We start from the raw sequence: 18,105 nt of genomic DNA, 5'->3' as shown, positions 1-18,105 counted from the left end.
TTGTGAGCTAATAGCGGGAGCTAATACCCGTTATGTGGTTTTTCTCTCAGGGCATTTCCCAGGAATGAAAATGGTTTTCAGCTCAAGTCACAAGCAGCGGAGCAATGTGACTCGCTGCTCCTCGGGGAAGAAAACAAACCCAATCATTCAGCTTTGTTGGGATAATGTAGCTGTGTGATATTAGAAAACTGCTTTGTTGAAACTTTAAATAAGATTATTGTTAATAAAAGGAGCCGTAAAGTGATTGACGACTTGTGTCTGTTTTAGAAACCAGACACAAGGAGCTCTAGAGGGAGTCTGGACAGAGAAGACAGCGGACTGCAGCCCCCGGTGAGTAACTTTTAGCTGTCTTTGTCACCATTCATCTCATATTTGCCAGATTCTTTTTTTTTTTTTACTGGTGCTTCTTCGGCTGACTCATGTTTGTTTTGATTGGAGCTGGATGGATAGATCCAGGAGCAGGAAGTGACCTCACGGGCCAGGGCCAGCAATTCTGAGGTCAATGTGTTCTCACAGCATTACTGGATATTAATAGAAGGCTTTAGCAGGAAAATAAATCTGTGTTTGTTTTCTCTCTCTCCGTGCCTGAGTGTTGCTGCAGTCACTCGGCACTCAACTCCGGAGTGTCGGAGCATCTTTAGAGGAAGTTGTGCTGATCATAATAATCTTCTAGCTGGACTCAAGATGCTTGCAATAATGTCACTTTAATTGCATGTTACCGGTTTCCTTCAGCTGGTTTGGAATTTGATAAAAAATGAGGAGAAGAAAATGTTTTGTTGGGGGAAAATGTGCAGATTTTATTGCAAAAAATATATTATATATTTCTGGAAAAATAAGTGTTTTTTTTTTTATGTGTTTCTTTGTTTCTTTATCTTTGATTTTCAGCATCACATCAGTTTTTCTCCAGCTGGTTTTTGTGACACTGACAGAAAACCAAAAGTTTTTCTCTGTGCTTTTTGGTCCTTAGATTAGGTTTTAAACCGGACCTCTCATGTTTAAAAGAGAATGCATTTAACTCACAATTAAAATGCTTTAATTGTGAGTTATTAAAGCATTGCTGATCAGTAACATCAAAGTCAAGAAAGCAGTGGGAAGAGCCATTTTCCACAGCAGCCACCGTCGGCGTTGTGTTTTTTCATGAATTGAGGAATATGCCTTAACAAATCCCAGGAGGGTGAATGTGTTGAAATCAAAAATATGCAAAAAAAAAAAAAAAGAGAGAGAGAGAGAAATTTGTGTGAAGCCTGTTGGGTTAAGAAGGTTACAAACAACATTATGATCACTTCATAATATCATGAACTTTTTTTTAAGTATTCACACAATTTAGAGAGTCAGTTATTTCTTGTTTCTGAAGAATGATAAATCCTCTATGTCTTTAAATGAGTCCAGCAACAAAATAAAACAAAGCAAATTTTAATTGAAAACATTCAATTCCACATATTTCTGATTAGGTGCTGATAATACTCAAATAATAATCCACATGTAAAGACTTCCATCTTCACTTTTGTTTTCAGCTTGTTTTTTTGTTTGTTTTTTTTAATCCTTTTAAGAGTGAACTTCTTAATCGTTGATCCGATATTGATCCTTTTTTTTTTCTGCTACATTTTCTAAATTTGGTTTGAGCAGAACTGAGCAGCGAGCTGCTTCAATGCGCATCAGTTCCCAGCAGATGCCAGCAGAAGTTGCTGTAGCAGTCTGAAGTTGCCACAGGCCAGATATTTCCGTCTCTGTAATTCATCTCTGTGCTTGTCGTCCTCCTCCTCCCATTGAATGGCTGTGGTTTGTGGTGGGAAAATCTCCCCAGTTCTTCTGCGTCCCCGTGTGTGTGTGTGGGGGGGATGCGTGCGTGCGTGTGTGTGTGTAAATTGCCCGTAGTGTTGTATTTTTGGGTGTTGGTGGTTGTCAAACCCCGGCGCTCTGTTGGCACCAGCACTTCTGAAGCAGTCTGTTCTGTTTTCTCACAACGAGAAAACAAAGATGCCAAGTTCAGATTTTAAAAAGCAAACATAAGCAACTCAAGTTGACAAGATTTTTAACCTCAGAAATGCATCGTATTGTGAACATGTCGCAGTTTTCATGAAGTGTGCACTTTTTTTGGTCCGTCTGTGAATAATAAATCTGAATAGCTTCGCTAGCCAAAGTGAACAGACCACACAGCAGTGAAAACAAAGGCGGCCCTCCTGCGGTGTGGTGACTGAAAACTTTCCGCGCACAAAAACGAGAGCGGCTGTTGTGTGATTAACATTAAATAGGATTCTCTTCTCCTCCAGACGTGGCTGGTTTTGGCCAGCACATTTTTAATTTCCTGCAGAGCCTCTTATTATGTCAGTGACAGTCCACTCACTAACCCCATGTTTTGCTTGTTTTGTGCAGACAGGAAACCAGCACATTTACCAGCCTGTTGGCAAATCAGGTAACGGGAACGCTTCTTTAAATCACCTAACCACTATTGTTCAGCTCTCTTGTTTCATCTCCAACAATATGTAGCCTCTGATATACAGTGACCTCCTTAAAGTATTCATACCCTATGAAAAATGTTGCTTTTGCCATTCCTCCCTTTTCCTATTCTGGTTCTGCACAGAAGTGACACAGGGTGGCTCAATACAAGTGGACAGCACAGCTTATGTTTTATTTGTAGAAATCTTTGAAAACTATTTATTATTTCTCCACCACTTCTCAGTTCTAAACTGCTTTGTATTGTCCATCACATCAAAACTTTAACATGTTGATGTTTGTTGTTGTGAAATGACATATTGCAGTAAGGGTCTGAGGGTATGAATACTTTTGCACGACTCTGCGTTATCACACAGTTCTGTAACTTCAGTAGCACAGATTTGAAAGCTTTGCTTCAAAATAGTTTCACAGCAGAGTGATAATTCCCTTTTTTTTGTCACCACAAAAAAAATTTATTTGTCCTTGAGCTTCTGAGTAACTTTATTTTGTTTTGGTGTTGTTTTTTGTCTTGTTTTTGTTTTGTTTTTTTGCAGACCATGTGGTTCCCCCAAAAAAGCCTCCTCGACCGGGGGCCCAGAGCCAAGTGGGTAGTCTGGCTTGTCTAAACACTGTAGACAGCTACAACGATGGTGTCAAGGTGCAGAAATAATAACCATAAGAGCATGCGATCTCTACTCTTGTGTGACTGCAACAGCATGCACAAATGCAAGATTTAAATATACACATTGCATGTTTTTAATGCTGAACACTGTTAATATTTTCCTTTTTTTTATCTTATTATCTTTGGCTGCTCCGTCTCTCCCTTCCTTCTCCTCCTTACTGTTGACCCCTAGCCCTGGCGGGTAAGCTGCACACTGTCTGTGTGTGTTTACTGTACACCTTGTCTCACTTCTCTCACATTCTGGACTATTAACTAATAACATGTGCATTCCATTACTTGCTGTGTGTGTAGTGTAGTCGAGTTGTTTTCCATCCAAACTAACACGTTTGTGGATTTAACCTAACGAAGCTCTGGTCAAAACACTTCTATAAGAAATTTACTTTTGTTAACAAAAATACAATTTTTCTTTGTCTTTAGAACCTTTTTAGTTGCCAATTATATTAGTTTTTTCTTGTTTTATTGAGTCAGTCAGAAAGGTTGGCAGTTTGACTCAAACTACTTCCACTTTTTACCCATAAAAAATTTTAAAATACTTGTAATGGTCACTTATTGAACCATTACATTTTAGTTTGTCTCTTGGTTGTTTCATATTTTGATTAGTTCTTGTGCTTAATAAAGATTACGATTGCTATTCATATTAGCTATCGTGGTATTATTGAGTATTTGCTTGAAGCAAATAATTAATCTTTTTTTGTGATAACGCTGCATTTCCTTACAGCAGACTGTCAATAACAAAAGAGACTTTAAATATTCAGTTGTAAAACACTGAAAACACAAATACATTTATGAAGATTGAAAAAACAGTCTGACAAAAAATAATGTGAAACAAATGCAAGTGCTGCAATATGAGTGTCTGTACTGACACAGTGTGACTCGGTATGAAAAATTCTCCATTTTCATTAAATGCTTGTATTAGCACGTTGCCAAATATAATAGATGAACTGCATTATCAGCCCACTGGAATACGTTTGTAAGACTAGATTTGGTTCAGCGTGTCATCATACAGACCTGATGCGACAGCGTCATCTAGTGGCAGAGACGGGGAACTGTGTATAAATATATTCTGTGCATCTCCTCTATTTATAGATTTCCAGTTTCTCCAGCTGAAAATCCTTCTGCATCTCAAACTTACCTTTAGGTTTAGCAGATAGAGACTGTATGTCCTAGATGGCAAAGTTTGATAACTGTGAATAAATTTCCCATTGATTTATGCTTAATTGACATGCTTTAACTTTTATTTTAACGTGTTACCCTGCATTATATTAGTTTTTGACTTACTAACTAAATGCATCTTCAAACTATAAAGGCAATTTCACTGCCTGTTTGGTTTTTAGAAAACTTTAAATTCAGGTTCAACTGTGGTTCGTAAAGTGAGTCTAAAATGCCAGACTAAGCACTAAGATTGCTATTCTTTGGAGTCGTTGCAAAAGGAAATAAAGTTACCGCTGTTCTCAAAATGCCCTGTAGTAAGAATCTCCATATATGATTCTCCACTCCTCCTTTGACAGGCCTGGTGGTTCCACAAATGTATCTGGGCACTTGGTCCAATAAAAACTGAGAAAATGTCGTTCTAAAACAGGTTCAGAGTTAATATTATTTATTAAAATATCCAGAACATTTATTTAAAAAAATTAGAAAGACATAAATAATTTGAAGTGTCTTAGTGTGTTTTGTATAATTTCATTCCTCTTCTTCATATTTCTTCTTTCAGTGAGGCGACCGCTCATTGTTTTTTTTTGTTTGTTTGTGTTTTACCTTGCTTTTGTTTAGCTGCAGCCTCAGGAGATAAGCCCGCCTCCCACCGCCAATCTGGACCGCTCCAATGACAAAGTGTATGAGAACGTGACAGGATTGGTCAAAGCTGTGATCGAGATGTCGAGCAAGATTCAGCCGGCTCCTCCAGAAGAATACGTCCCGATGGTTAAGGTGACGGAGCCGCACCCATCCGCTTCACTTTCCAATAGATTTCTGATTCACTTCCTCCATAAAAGCCCATTAGCTCCTGCACATCTACATTTTTGTAAACCCTTCAATTAATGTTTTCAGTATAATCCTAACGAGTCTTCAAATCTGTTTTCAGGATGTGGGTCTGGCCCTGAGGACGTTACTGGCCACAGTCGATGAGACTCTACCTCAACTTCCAGCCAGCACACACAGAGAGGTGGAAACACCAGCTGCACTTTCACTAACAGACTGAAAACGTGACCTGCATCAGACGTCTTAATGCTCTGTGCCTTTAACAGATCGAGATGGCCCAGAAGCTGTTGAACTCTGACCTGGCAGAGCTGATTGGAAAGATGAAGTTAGCCCAACAATATGTGATGACAAGGTAACGCCAGCATAGCATTAATTGAAAGGAGAAGGAAACATCAAAACCAATTTCCTTTTGGCAGAGAGGTGCAGTGTGGATTCTTGGCACAGTTTATTGTCCTATTCTCTACAAGTTGCAGTACTTTAATGAGTTATTAAATTAATTCTATGAACTGTAGTGAAAATCTTCGTCGGGTTCAAACTTATGTGGCAAATACTTTAGTTTTATGTAATTGAAGTTGGTGGTATGATTCTTCCCCTTTAGATGAAGAACAGCTGAAATCTGTACAGAATTTCTGACTTTTATGCCGATGAGGCAACATTGCTTTTCTCCATGTAGACTAAATTATCTGGAAACACATTATCATTAATATTATCATAGATTTCCACCAATAAATACTTATTTTTCTTTTAAATCTTAGTCTCCAGCAAGACTACAAGAAGCAGATGCTGACGGCGGCTCACGCTCTCGCCGTCGACGCCAAGAACCTCTTAGACGTCATCGACCAGTCGCGGCTGAGGATGATGGCCCACTCCCGCCCTCATTAGCCCCCTCTACAGGAGACCGAGCGCCTCTACGGTTTCTGTTGGAGAACTGGAGACTCGTGGATACCTTGTGTGTGTCAGTCCTCAGAGCAAACGGCAGCAGCAGGAGTGGACAATGGCTGCACTCTGGTTCAATCACTTTCCTCAGTCCTACTTTAACCACTGTGACTTTATTTAACAAAAGATCAGAGCAGAAACACTTCCTGAATCAGAGACTTGGCTGCTCCCCTGGCAGAGAAGGTGACCCGAGTTGATTTTTAAGCTGGATCTGAAGGTTTATAAAACCTTATAACGGTATCAAAACACTATCATGGGAGAGATTTTTAAGCTTGAGCTGCTGACATCAGGGGGAAGGGCTGGTTGGACTGTGATTAATCTGAAACATATCTCTGTGAAACCAAACAGAGGGAGTGGACTTCAGCCAGCAGCCGTCTGTGAGTGTTTTGTTGAAGTCAGTCGGAAGTTTTCAGCCTCAGTTTTGAACTTTCCAATCGGCGAAAACAGAAAGCTGGCAGATCAGACCTCAGAGATATTTTCTGCTCTGATTCGGTCCCAGATGTTGCTTTATACGGACGTTTTCAACAAGAGAGAGACGGGGTGTGCTCTGGAGCAGCAGCCTGCCGTCTTCTCCTGTGTTTCCTCTGTCTCACCAGCTTTTATTTATAAACTCAAATTACAGAGGAGACAGAGGGAGGAACAGGAATTCACCATTCAGGACTTTCTGGAGAAACGGCACACTGTCCTCTTCCTTCGCCTCAGTTCGACTGACTCTTTGCTTCTCACCGGTCTTCCTCCGCTCCTCTCTGAGCTGGTTCATAAATGTGAAGAATTCAAACCTGTCTGGGTGACACGCCACCACTTCCAGGACACTTTCAGCTTCCCAGTTTAATCTATTGTATTCTTTTCTTTTCGTTGGCTGGCTGGCTCCATGGTTTTATATGTTGTTTTTGAAGCAGTGACGTTCTTCTTCCTGTAACTTCAATCCCAGGAAAGAGGGATGAGCAGAAACAGTGAAATGAGTTAGACTTAACCTATTTATGTAAGTAAGGCATCTACTCCTCTTTACTCCCACTACAGCTGTTCCTCACGGGAACACCCGCGTTAACGCCGTCGTGTTTCCGATCACCCTCTCAGCGGCACCAATCCTGCACTTTGCTGGGCCAAAAACAAACCAACACCCAGAACCTTTGTGAGTCCCTCGTTTCTGTCAGGTGCAACACTTTAAAAATGCCCCTCCTAGCAACAGTCTCACAGGTAAACAAATATAACCACGAGAAAATGCGGACCGGAAACTCGTTGCGCTGATCACCTGCAGAGTGACGACAGGAAACATCCTGGCCACCGTACTGGTGTAGCATGATATACTGGTAAGGAGAAGAGCATATTTGCACAGCACCTAAAAGAAAAGTAAAAAAAAAAAACACTTGTTTTGATGGATTTAATCCAAATAAACCCAAATGTCTGTCTCATGTTCAACCAGCAATGAAAGGAGATCGAACATCTGGGTGTGATGTGGATTAAAATATTTCAAAACATACGCATATGACAAAAGAAAAAAAAAAAAGAATCATCAGAAACTATTTTATCTCAGTGTTGTTGCGTAATTCTGCTCATGTTGGTATATTGTAAGCTATGCTGGTGTGTATCACTGATGAATTGTACAAAACCCGTAATAGTAAACACTGGTTTTTATTTTGTCTTCTTGGCTGAATCTGCCATCTTATTAAATAGGAGGGAAAATAAAATAATGTTGAGATGAAAATCGGTTGGATTTTGCTGTCAGTGGTCTGATTTTTAATTTTTTTAATTTTCATTCAGTTGCAACAATTTGTGTTTTTTGCCACGTTCCCATTTTAATGAGTGTCTTTGTCATAAATAAGGCATGAAGGATGATCCGCACTACAAATTTTACAGATGTACTTGTAATAAATCTTAAAACAAATACACATAAAATAAATCTTTATAGATTTACAGTATTTACATGATTTTTTTTTTTTTTTTTTTTTTTTTTTTTAGGCTGGCTTCAGTGCGTTAGCAGCAGCAAAACGCCTCCAGTTAGAAGCAGCAGCGCTGCGTGTGAGTGAACGGAGTCCGCCGCGCTCAGGTTGCACATGTTGTAGCTGCAGCAGTTGACGGTGTTTCCGTTTCCGTCTGCGTCCACCGAGGCGGTGGAAGCCGCCCCCTTGCATGTGGAGCTGCTGGCGCACTGCTTCACGATGGCTTTCATGTTACCTGAACAACACATGCAGCTGTTACTATAGCAACCTCCTCACGCGCGCAAATTATGCATATACTATGCAGATTTGTCACATTGAAACCACAAATTTCAATTTATTTTACTGGGATTTTGTGTGGTAGGTCAATACAAAGTAGTAAGCAAAGTTTTTTGGGTTTTTTTGCTTTTGTTTTTATCTCCTTTTTTGTAATACCACAAAAAAAAGTAATAATCCTCGAATATCGATGAGCCATTCACCCAGAAAATGCGCCTCAAGCCAGAGCGGGGACATGGCAAATGGTAAGATCAAAACTTAACACCGTACATTACATCCAGCAGTCAAAATCAAGTGTTCCAGTCGAAATGTAGACCCATAGAAGAATTTGTTGAAGTCAAAATCAAGCCTTACTTTGTGTTTGTTATGTTAATCCCTGTAAAATGTGTTGAAATTTTAGGTCTGTGACACGTGGTGGGGGACAGAAAGTTCAAAGGGTTTGCCTAGTTTAGCGAGGCACTGTAAAGGTGTGTTTATTTTTACCCAAAGTGTCCACGATGGTCATGCAGGTGTCGAGCGGCTGCTGACACTTCTGGCTGTTCTGGTTGCATGCTTCATTGGTGGTGGTGGCGCTGCACACGTAGCACTGCAGAGACGTTGCTGGACAGAAACCAGAGATGAAGCCAGGTTAATGATGGAATAGTATTCCAGGAATGTTGAAAGGCATCACAAGAAACAAAATGGAGATGCTGCTGGTGGAATCTTTAAGCAAATTGTTCAAGTTGAAAGAGATTTTCATTTATTTTCATTTCAGTATTCAACAAAAGGAAAAGGGTAAAGTAATACCCCACTTTTTCTGTCCTGTATCTGCAAATCTTGGGTTTCTGTTTTCTAGATGAAAGTCTTCTTGACCCCAGGTTTGATATTTAAACAAGATGGTTAAAGAAAGTTCCTTGAAAACATTGACAGCAATGCTGAAACTGGTCAGGCCAGCTGGTTTAATATGTAATTTCGGTGCTGTTCGTAGTTCTGCTCGCCTTGAGAGTTATCAGATTGAAGCATCGCTCTGAGCATTTAATCCTAATGTTTAAACAAAATCGGTTCAAGCTGGAGTTATATCCTCTTGAAACAAGTGAAAAGTTAAATTCTGAATCTAATGACTGAACAATAAAGGTTTGCACGTGGAGGTTTGGACACTTCACATGCGATCCATTCACTGTGTCTGGTTTGACAGCTCTCCTCCCAGCTGTCACACCTGATTATGTAAAAAACTGTAAACAAATCCTGAGTCATCCCTGATTCCTTAATGCTTTGTTTCCAAGAACTCAGTCTTGCCTCAAGTTATTTAATGTGAATTTGTTCAATAGTTCCTCTGGTTTCTTGAAAATCTTTCCAACTTTTTTCATTGGCTGAATTTATTTTATTGTATCAGTTTTCCACAGATTAGCTTTAACTGCCTTTAAAAACAGCTTTGTTCTGTCCACAGAATAAATTGATCAAAAGTTACATCTTTAAGTAAAGACACATGAAGAAACACACTGTGGAATTCAATGTAGGCATTTTTCAAGTCTTAAAAAGCATGAGAAACATTAAGAATGCTAAACTATTTGAATTTACAGACTTTGTCCCACCTACTTCCTGATTTCCATTATTCCTTCAGTCTTACTTTCATCCAGCCACAGTAAACGTGAACGGAAAATGCCACAAGCTCTTGAATAATGCACCGGTTCTGTTTTCCTCGTTTGCCAATAGCAGTTTTCAGTGTGGTTCACTGGAATGCTACAGCGTTGAAGATGTTTTTTAACACTTTCCAGGCTGACGGATGTCAGTGACTTTACTTCTGATCTTGTTATTACATTTCTGGGCATGTTGTGCTTCTGTTTGAGGTATTTTAGCCTGCTTCATGCTAGCTGAAGCAGCTGTCAGGAGCTATCTACATTAATTAGCCAATTAATGTAGCTAATTGGCTATATTAATTAGCCAATTAATGTAGCTAGGAAAATTAAACCTAAAATTGTGGTTAATCACATGAAGTTACCAGGGCAGCAGTTATTCCTTTACAAAGAGTGAGCTTGATTTTCTTCTTATTAAATGAATACTAATTTGAAAAATACACTTTCTTTTTTTCTGTTTATCTGATATGAAAATAGGTTTGATCTGAAACAAGGAAGTGTGTGTGGAGGGGCAGCAAAAGCGGAACAAATGTGTAAGAATATTTAAAGTTACAAGAATATTTGAACACCTTGTTTTCTCATGACAGACCAATGTCTGTCATGAGAAAACATGACAGACATGTCATGTTTTCTCTGACATGACATGTCAGAGAAATGCTGCATGCTGGAAAACAACATGCAGTTTTCCAGCATGTTGTGGAAAACTGACACCAGGAAAGATCTAGAAAAAACTGTGAAGCTTAAGGCCCACCAAGGCAAAAATAATGACAGGAATGTCAGGTGAGATAGTTTTTTTTTTTTTACTTTCAAATCACCAGATGAAGAGACTTTTCCTTAAATCAATCCAATCCAAGTGCTTAAACAAATTATGAAAAGTCCCAGTAAAAAAAGTCCAGAATGCTGGTAGCTACTCTATTCCTGCATTTTACAGTAAGTTATGTGCATCAAACGTTACAGTCGTCTTTGAGGATTATTTCTCATTCCTGCTCATAAACTACTCATCTTAACCTATTTTCACTTTGTGCATAATGATTATTCAGAGACATACCTGGAGAGAAGAGGAAGAAGAGAATCACAAAACTAAGTAACATCTTCTGATGTTAAAAGTTTGCAGTCTGCGGTCAAACTTGTGTTCAGCTCCTTATGTGTGCATGTGTCGTTTCAGGTGTTTGCTTTAAAGCAAGCAGCTGAAGCAGATCCTCCCACACCAGCCACCATGGTGGCATTAAGCCAAGCGTTGCATCATTGTGAAGGACATTCCTCGATGTTGGCTGTGGTTTCATTGATACTTGCCTTTTAGTCACCGGCTTCCAGTCACAGACGGGGATTATTGTTGTTGTCTAACTTTCATTTCTGCAACTCAAGAACACCTAAGGGTAAATATTCAAATCAGAAGTGAAAACCTTTGGCATTATTTGAAGGTGACATCCAATAATGATGCTTTCTATTACATTTTAAGTAAATGCATAACTTTTCAATGACTTGAATTATTAAGCCATTGAGATTTAACAGCTCTTGTGATTATGTCGCTCTTTTAGCAGGATCGTCTCTCATTCACGTCTCCTGTTTATTTTGCGAAACAGATGAGCGGTTGCAGTCGCCATACTGCCGACGTGTGCACAACACACTTTTCAAGAATTTACCAAGAAACGGTGTCCTGGAGCGGAGTGTCAAAGTGATGCCATGCAGATATTCACTTGTTTTACATGTAAACAAACCAAGAAACCAGTCGGACAATTTCCTGCCTTCCCACACAGACTTTCACATTCCTTCTCGTTCTGTTTACATAATCAGGCCCAGATGTTTTTTGTTCCTTTGTAACTTTTCCCCAAACTGAGGAAAACGACAAACAATTTAATTCAGCTAAAGCAAACGAGCTCAAACTTTAACATAATTTATTGGGATTTTACGTGATAGAATAATACAAATGCAAGTGCTTACTCATCAAGAAAGGAAACGATGACAAATGATACCTGGTTCTGACTAAACTTTGAAGAGTCCAGAGTAGGTCAGTTTATGAGATTACTATTTAAAACCAAAGGTGATTGTTTAAATAATACTTGATTTGTTACAACACCACAACAGCAAAATTCAAGAACTCTACAGGAGGTGAACCGATGGAGCTGGAGGGTAGCAAAAGATAAAAGCTCTCTGTGTTCACTCTTTTCAGCAGAAAAATGGAAGTTTAACTAAAAAAACCAAAAGCATCAGCTCTGCAAATGCAGACGTGGAGAGCTAGAAGCAAAAACCGCAGGTCTCAGATTAGTCTGTCACCACCAGGTGGAGTTTTCCTTTCTTGTTCCCATCTCTGAGGTTGATCGGTCCCAGCTGAACGGAGATAGATGGGCCATCTGGGGTGTTGTCCACTGGCTCTTCAGCGTGTCCGCTTGTCCTTCTCATTCACTGCATCTTCACTTTCTTGGAAACACTCTCTCTTCTTTTAGGAACTGAAGAGTAACGTCTGGTGAAAATGACACAGGCCAGCGGGAAATCATTACACAATTATCCATTCTTATGGAGTACAATTAAAAAATATATATATATTTCATCACATGTAGTTCTAGTTTCTGGTTCTTCCACAGTTTGCTCTCTGTGTTTGTGCTGATCCACGTCAGGGTTACCTTCGCTGGAAGAGGTACAGGAGGAAGAGGAGCTCGTCTCTGAAGCAGGACAGCTGATGCGAGGAGGTGAAAGGAACGGATGAGGAGAAGAATGAAGCGCAGGCGCACAGATCTGAAATCAGTGTGTTCACCCCCTGGTGAGGAAAGCAGATTATTTATAGCTTCTGAAAAGTTTAATTTCAACGGTGCATCATTCTGGCCTTGGTAGCCAGCATGTAAGCATTTAGTATCAGGAAATGAGGGAGGTGCTCACTCTGTACATCAACACTGCCCCCTGCAGGTGGTTCACAGACTTCAACTGTTAGACAGCCAGAAATAAAAAAATACATATGTTAGTCTTCACTTTTCCACAGTAGTTTTACAGTACCTTGCTGAAGGACTCATACCTCTTGATTTTTTTTTCACTTTCTGCCATGTTATAACCACAGACTTTGATGTATTTTACTGGAATTATTTCTGACAACCACAACGAGAGCAAAGCATGCTCTTCACTCTGGCCGGCTGAATACAAATCCACACTTTTAATAGTTTTTTTTTTCTTTCTACTTAAGTGGAGGGCTTATTCATATAAAATCCCAAGAAAACAAGTTTGAGGTTGTAAAGCGATAAGAAATTCAAGAAGTGTGAATTCTTATGCAAAGTGCTGCAAAACTTGCAGTTCTTTGCATAAATTGATTTAAATTGTGAATCATTTAGTCACAATTGTGCTGCATGATTTCTGCTAACAAGGAAATTGAGAATACGACTTTGATTGATTCTGGTTTATCAGACCTTGTCGTTGATGAAGAGCTGAGGAGCCATAGATAAGAAGCCAAGCGCATACACACCTGGGGGAAATACAGACACACAAGGTACGTTCTACACAACACATCCGATGCACAATACGACGTGTATATAGAAAACATGTTAGACATAAAGATCTGACTTGGAGGAGCCAGTCTGTGGACAAATGTAAAGAAACTCACCAGTGACCAGGGTGTTGACCAGCCAAGAATAGTAGCTGTCAACATAATACAGTTTACAGTCATTATAATGAGCACTCATTGTTCCTCAGACTTGTACAACAAATGTAGTCTGTTTGCTAAAACAAACTTATTATCACCAATTTTTCAATTCTGATTTTAACCTGACTTCTAAATTTGCTTCGTCGCTGAACAAAATAGCCCGAAGGAAAAAAATCTATGTGAGAGCTGGAACGACGCATGTTTTCTGATAAGAGGCCTCATGCTTATGAATCCAAGCGGACAGGTGAATCTCTGAATGAGCTTACTTCTTTTGGCGTATGTAGCCCAGAGAGAAAACGGCTCCGCTGATGCACAGAGGATACACCAAGTAGGACAAGTATCTGGAGGCCTGCAGGGGGAAAAACACGAAGCACTGAAATCAAACAGAGCTTGAGGCACGTCATTAACTCTGAGCTCAGAGAGACTATTTAAATCACCAAATCACCTGCGTGTCGTACTCTACCGTCTTTCGCTCCTCTTCATCCAGCTTGTTTGTCTGCGATGAGATAAGAGAGGCGGCTCGGAGCTTTCAAAGGCTCAGAACATTTAAACGTGAAATGTTATTTAGCTAAAACGGCACGCTTACATAAAACCGCCTGCTTAGCTGGATCTTAAACACTTTAAACACCTTCCACACCTGGTGGGATGAAGGATTATTGAGTTCAGGATGCTTCACTTTGATTTAACTACTTTTCCTTTGAAGGAACTGGTCATGGCGAGTACCTCTACACACGCTCCCAGTCCGACAGGAAGGAGCACCAGCAGGCTGGTCTCCTCCAGCAGGTGGAGGAAAATCAGCAAAGTGCCGAGACAGCGCCACAAAACTGGAAATGGAACAGAGGAAACGATGCGGTGGTTCAATTACAGTCGATGTTTGGTCAAAGGAATGTTTCTAATGTGGACAAGAAGATAAAAATGACCTGACTTCCTCGACATTCCCACCATGCTCTTCTTTTTCGCCCATGAGCATACGTCATTTTTCAGAGCCAGAAATTCACAAATGAGCTGCAAATTAGAAAGTTATTGCTGTGAATTAGAACAGGTACATACTTTTGACTGCTATTTATTTGGAACATGAAAGAGTTAAAATACTAATCCTCAGACGTATCTCTCAATACCTTTCAAAAGTATTTGTACCTCCTAAACATTTTCTCTTTTTGTCATATTTACTAAGACAAACCTTGATGTATTTCGTTGGGATTTCATGCAGTAGGTCAAGAAAAAGTCAGAGAAATGTGAAGTTGAAGGAAAGTAAATATTTTTTCCAGTAATTCTCAACACTGTGATGTTGATTTGCAGAACAAGTCACAAGCAAACTAATCTGCTGCTGAATACAAAGGCCTGCCACACTTTACAGATTTTGCTTAGTGAAAGATTCTGGACATTTCTCGGCTTCTCAGTCACACACTATGTTGTGTTGGTCCAGCATCTAAAATCACAGTAACGATAAAGCTGAGTTTACTCTAACGGGATTTAATTTGAACAAGTTCAAAGTGCATGAAGCCTTCTATCAAAGGCATTCTTCTGCGCTTATGTTGTGTGCTCTTACTTGTAGAGATGTGATGAGTGCAGTCAGCACTAACATGTAAAGGTTGGATCCTATTAAAGTCTCTTTAATCTCATCAATATTCTCCTCGGTGAAACCTGTAGAGAAATGCAGAGCAATTTATTACACATGAAATGATTTTCAGCTGCATCAACGGCCTCATTTCATATCTTAGGAAAACACAACGTGCACCCCGGCTCACCAAACTGTCGGAGGGAATAAACTATGTCATGCAGGTGGATCCAAAACCTGAATGTCCTCAGAGAGATTCCTTCATAGGACACAGTTAGAGGGAGCTGCACGCTGCTGCTGTTGATCTCCTGAACAAGAACAAGGGTGTGACCTGGAAACACCAACATGTTTGATGCTATAAGAACCTGTGTGGGTCGCAGTCCTACCATGAGGTCTTTGACTCTGCAGCTGAGCTCATTGACCAGCAGCAGAGGCAGATACGTCACCCGTCTGCCCTCCTGGGATCTGCGAGCAGAGAAAGAAGGAAGGTTCTAAGAAAGTGTGAAAGACTCAAAATATTTTACACATGAGCTGAAAAAGTATTTGGGTTAGTATGTTCTATTTCTTCAAAATAAATTATTAGAGTTTATGGATCTATGTCTTTGCTAATTCTAGGATTCCTGTATTGTTCTGCGGACGTCTTGTTATTGGTCGTTTCCTGTTTAGCATTAATGTTTCATAGCCTGTTCTTTCATCCCTGGTTGCCATTTTTTAATCAAATTGTTTCCCTAAAGTCCTTTACTTCACTATTCTTGTTCTTCTGCGGCTTAGCTTGTGAATTTTGTTTTGTTTCTCTAAACAATAAATACATTTTCAAGTCACCTGTCTTTCTACATATTTGTGCCTAAATTAAATCTTGAAATACAGTTTTGCTCCTTCCATCCAATAAATGATGACTATGTGTTTCTTTAAGACTTATTGGCTTCCAGAGCTGAATGAAAACTCCAATGTTCATGATTTATTTAGAACCTTCATTTATAATGCCCTGGTTTTTCCATTGCTGCAGTAACCAGCATTCCGCTCACTTACATCCTCATGTATCGTCGCACGTCACTGGGAAGCCCCGCCTTGCTGAAGCTGAACTCCTCCGACATCACAGTGATGGACAGGTGCGGTCTCCAGTGCGACACAGGCCTTTGAGGTTCACGCTTCTGGTGGAAATACAAAGATATCTGATTTCTGGCAAAGCCACGGCGACATACGGTTGAACTGGGACACGGTATTGGACACTATCACCAGGAGGTACCTTCATTGGGGCCTTCTGGCCTTTTGTGCGTGGAGGAGTGATGTATGTGGTAAGATGAGCAGCGTAGTGGACTTCTCTCCGGTCCTCCAGGGGTGAAACACCGGCTTTGTGAACATAAACAACTGCGTACAGAGAGCCATTATTCTGAGTCTCCTCTGGCAGAGAGACGCTCACCTGTCTGGAGAAACATGGAGAGATTCTGCTGTTTGTGGGATATATAATGATAAAAGAAAAACAGGATTTCAGTTCAAAAATAATGGGTTAAAGTATTTACACCCCTTGAAAATTGTCATCTCTTGAGTCAGTGTCTTTCATTTTGATCTTATTTATATGATAGAAATTGAAACAAAGTAGAGTGTTTTTGGGGGTTTTTTTACTAAGAAAATCCACTGTTCTGCAGTATGAATGAGCCCCTTTTACTCTGATGACCCAAAATAAAACCCAGAGTAACCAATGAGCCTGACAGGCTGGCTGTTAAAAGGCTCAAAAAGGGGGTTCAATAAAAAATTCCGCACAAAGCTGAAAAAAATTTAACATTTTAATTTGTGCAAAATGTTGAAATCATGCATCCTTTTCCATTCCAGTTCACAAATATATATGACTTTGTGTTAGTTTATTTATTTACATATAATCCCAATAAAGGATACTGAAATGTGCGGTTTACAAAATATTGGAAAACATTATGTGGCTATGAGAGCTCTGTTGTGTCAAACCCACCTCTCAAACATAGAGTGAGGGTCAAAGAGGTCAGCTCTGAGAGCGAGGGTGAGTTGGCTGTTATCTGGCACAAGGCAGGTAAAGACACTCATCTGAATAAAAGGGCACATAGTGGGGAAAAAATGTGATTTAAAACTAAACAAAAGCAAAAATATAACTATCATGAGTGACATTTATCTGTACACTGCATAAATCAGACACTTTACACATTTTGTGGTTCAAAGCTAAATTTAATCTATTATAGGTAGATAATATTTCTTTGCTTTTTTTATTTCAACTTAATTATATGTCTGATAAACAGAAGAAGCTAAGTGTCTAATTTTCATGAAAAAGAGCTTTATGCAGAGAAATGTTACATAAGTAGATAAACAGTATTGTGTGTTGTGCTAAAAGAAATCTGCTTGATTTTCATATATTTTCCATCATGATTTAATCAATTAAGAAAAAAAAGCCAGTGCTAACCTGCAGTCTGGGTTTGGCAGCCAGGTAGGAAGTAATGCAGGGCTCTCCCCTGCCTCCATCGCAGGGTTTGGTGTTGAGGAAGCCGTACAGCAGCCAGGCGGTGTGCAGCATATACACCACGAACACTCCCAGCAGCAGCTTAGCGACGGAGTTCTTCCTGCCTCCGCTGTCTGCAGGTTTGGAGTAACAGGATGGGAACATAGTGGAAACAATGGTATTGTTTAAAAACCAAGAGAAAAGGGCGCAAAGTGTCACGGCGTCAAAAAACACAATCCGCACGACTTCCTCCCGACTCGCAGCATCCTTCCGGTTAGGTCTGCATCCAGCTAACCTGGGGATGCTGATGCTTTGCGCCTGCGCACATGCTCCTTTAACAATTTGAATCTGAGAGAGAGAAACGCTCGTAAATACACTTAAGTAAATTTGTCAATTTCATTTATGCGACATTTTGCTCCCCTCGGATGTAGCTAACCTTTGTTTCTTCTGCACATACTTTTTGTTTGAAACACAGCTCACATGTGGACAACTTTGAGGCTACACCTAAGCCTAATCGAGACACGAATCACAGCTGTACAATTATTTAGACGTAGGTAATTCGTTAAAATCAAGTAAAACTGTATGTAGCCTACTCTTTAAAAAAAGT

General features: G+C 39.9%; 3 protein-coding genes and 1 long non-coding RNA gene across 26 annotated transcripts in view; 2 read left to right on the top strand and 2 right to left on the bottom strand.

Moving 5' to 3' along the window:
* LOC103478404 (focal adhesion kinase 1) overlaps nucleotides 1-7,742 on the top strand; it is a 59,198-nt gene extending 51,456 nt beyond the window's left edge. For 13 of the 17 annotated variants that reach the window (XM_008432245.3, XM_008432243.3, XM_008432238.3 and 10 more), the window contains 8 exons: nucleotides 268-330; nucleotides 2,374-2,413; nucleotides 2,988-3,091; nucleotides 3,288-3,296; nucleotides 4,886-5,041; nucleotides 5,196-5,276; nucleotides 5,359-5,444; nucleotides 5,848-7,742. In XM_008432245.3, the coding sequence (XP_008430467.2) occupies nucleotides 268-330; nucleotides 2,374-2,413; nucleotides 2,988-3,091; nucleotides 3,288-3,296; nucleotides 4,886-5,041; nucleotides 5,196-5,276; nucleotides 5,359-5,444; nucleotides 5,848-5,974 (666 nt within the window). In that variant the 3' untranslated portion in view covers nucleotides 5,975-7,742. The remainder of the gene's footprint in view (nucleotides 1-267; nucleotides 331-2,373; nucleotides 2,414-2,987; nucleotides 3,092-3,287; nucleotides 3,297-4,885; nucleotides 5,042-5,195; nucleotides 5,277-5,358; nucleotides 5,445-5,847) is intronic. The other 4 variants (XM_008432239.3, XM_008432251.3, XM_081597701.1 and 1 more) reach the window with 1 other exon arrangement.
* On the bottom strand, nucleotides 7,738-10,990 carry LOC103478409 (uncharacterized). The gene is made up of 3 exons (XM_008432257.2): nucleotides 10,903-10,990; nucleotides 8,725-8,841; nucleotides 7,738-8,203 (listed from the first exon to the last, which is right to left on the bottom strand). The coding sequence occupies exons 1-3, from the start codon at nucleotides 10,943-10,945 to the stop codon at nucleotides 7,995-7,997; spliced, it is 369 nt and encodes a 122-aa protein (XP_008430479.1). The 5' UTR covers nucleotides 10,946-10,990; the 3' UTR covers nucleotides 7,738-7,994.
* On the top strand, nucleotides 8,198-15,858 carry LOC108167031 (uncharacterized). Of its 3 annotated transcripts, none has more exons than XR_014084081.1 (5): nucleotides 8,198-8,486; nucleotides 10,332-10,387; nucleotides 10,895-12,612; nucleotides 13,245-13,326; nucleotides 14,183-15,858. It is a non-coding gene; the product is annotated as an uncharacterized LOC108167031 (long non-coding RNA). The 3 variants fall into 3 exon arrangements; XR_014084082.1 differs by lacking the exon at nucleotides 8,198-8,486 and having other exon boundaries at nucleotides 8,839-10,387; nucleotides 10,895-10,938; nucleotides 11,020-12,612; XR_014084080.1 differs by lacking the exon at nucleotides 8,198-8,486 and having other exon boundaries at nucleotides 8,839-10,387.
* LOC103478407 (lipid scramblase CLPTM1L-like) lies at nucleotides 11,733-17,810 on the bottom strand. 5 transcript variants are annotated; one of them, XM_081597704.1, is made up of 17 exons: nucleotides 17,463-17,810; nucleotides 17,001-17,092; nucleotides 16,284-16,461; nucleotides 16,067-16,188; nucleotides 15,424-15,502; nucleotides 15,228-15,345; nucleotides 15,029-15,123; nucleotides 14,400-14,484; nucleotides 14,203-14,303; nucleotides 14,066-14,116; nucleotides 13,925-13,975; nucleotides 13,746-13,852; nucleotides 13,441-13,475; nucleotides 13,247-13,333; nucleotides 12,729-12,773; nucleotides 12,476-12,609; nucleotides 11,733-12,315 (listed from the first exon to the last, which is right to left on the bottom strand). In XM_081597704.1, the coding sequence occupies exons 1-17, from the start codon at nucleotides 17,661-17,663 to the stop codon at nucleotides 12,295-12,297; spliced, it is 1,602 nt and encodes a 533-aa protein (XP_081453830.1). In that variant the 5' UTR covers nucleotides 17,664-17,810; the 3' UTR covers nucleotides 11,733-12,294. The 5 variants fall into 5 exon arrangements, with proteins under 5 accessions (XP_081453830.1, XP_081453829.1, XP_008430477.1 ...); XM_081597703.1 differs by having other exon boundaries at nucleotides 13,247-13,302; nucleotides 17,463-17,809; XM_008432255.3 differs by having other exon boundaries at nucleotides 13,247-13,302; nucleotides 13,746-13,828; nucleotides 17,463-17,807.
* Nucleotides 17,811-18,105: the final 295 nt, after the last annotated feature.

This window comes from Poecilia reticulata, chromosome 16 (assembly GCF_904066995.2).
Source record: "Poecilia reticulata chromosome 16, P_reticulata-male-v2, whole genome shotgun sequence".
NCBI lineage: Eukaryota > Metazoa > Chordata > Actinopteri > Cyprinodontiformes > Poeciliidae > Poecilia > Poecilia reticulata.
This window is presented reverse-complemented; position numbering and strand designations above follow the sequence as displayed.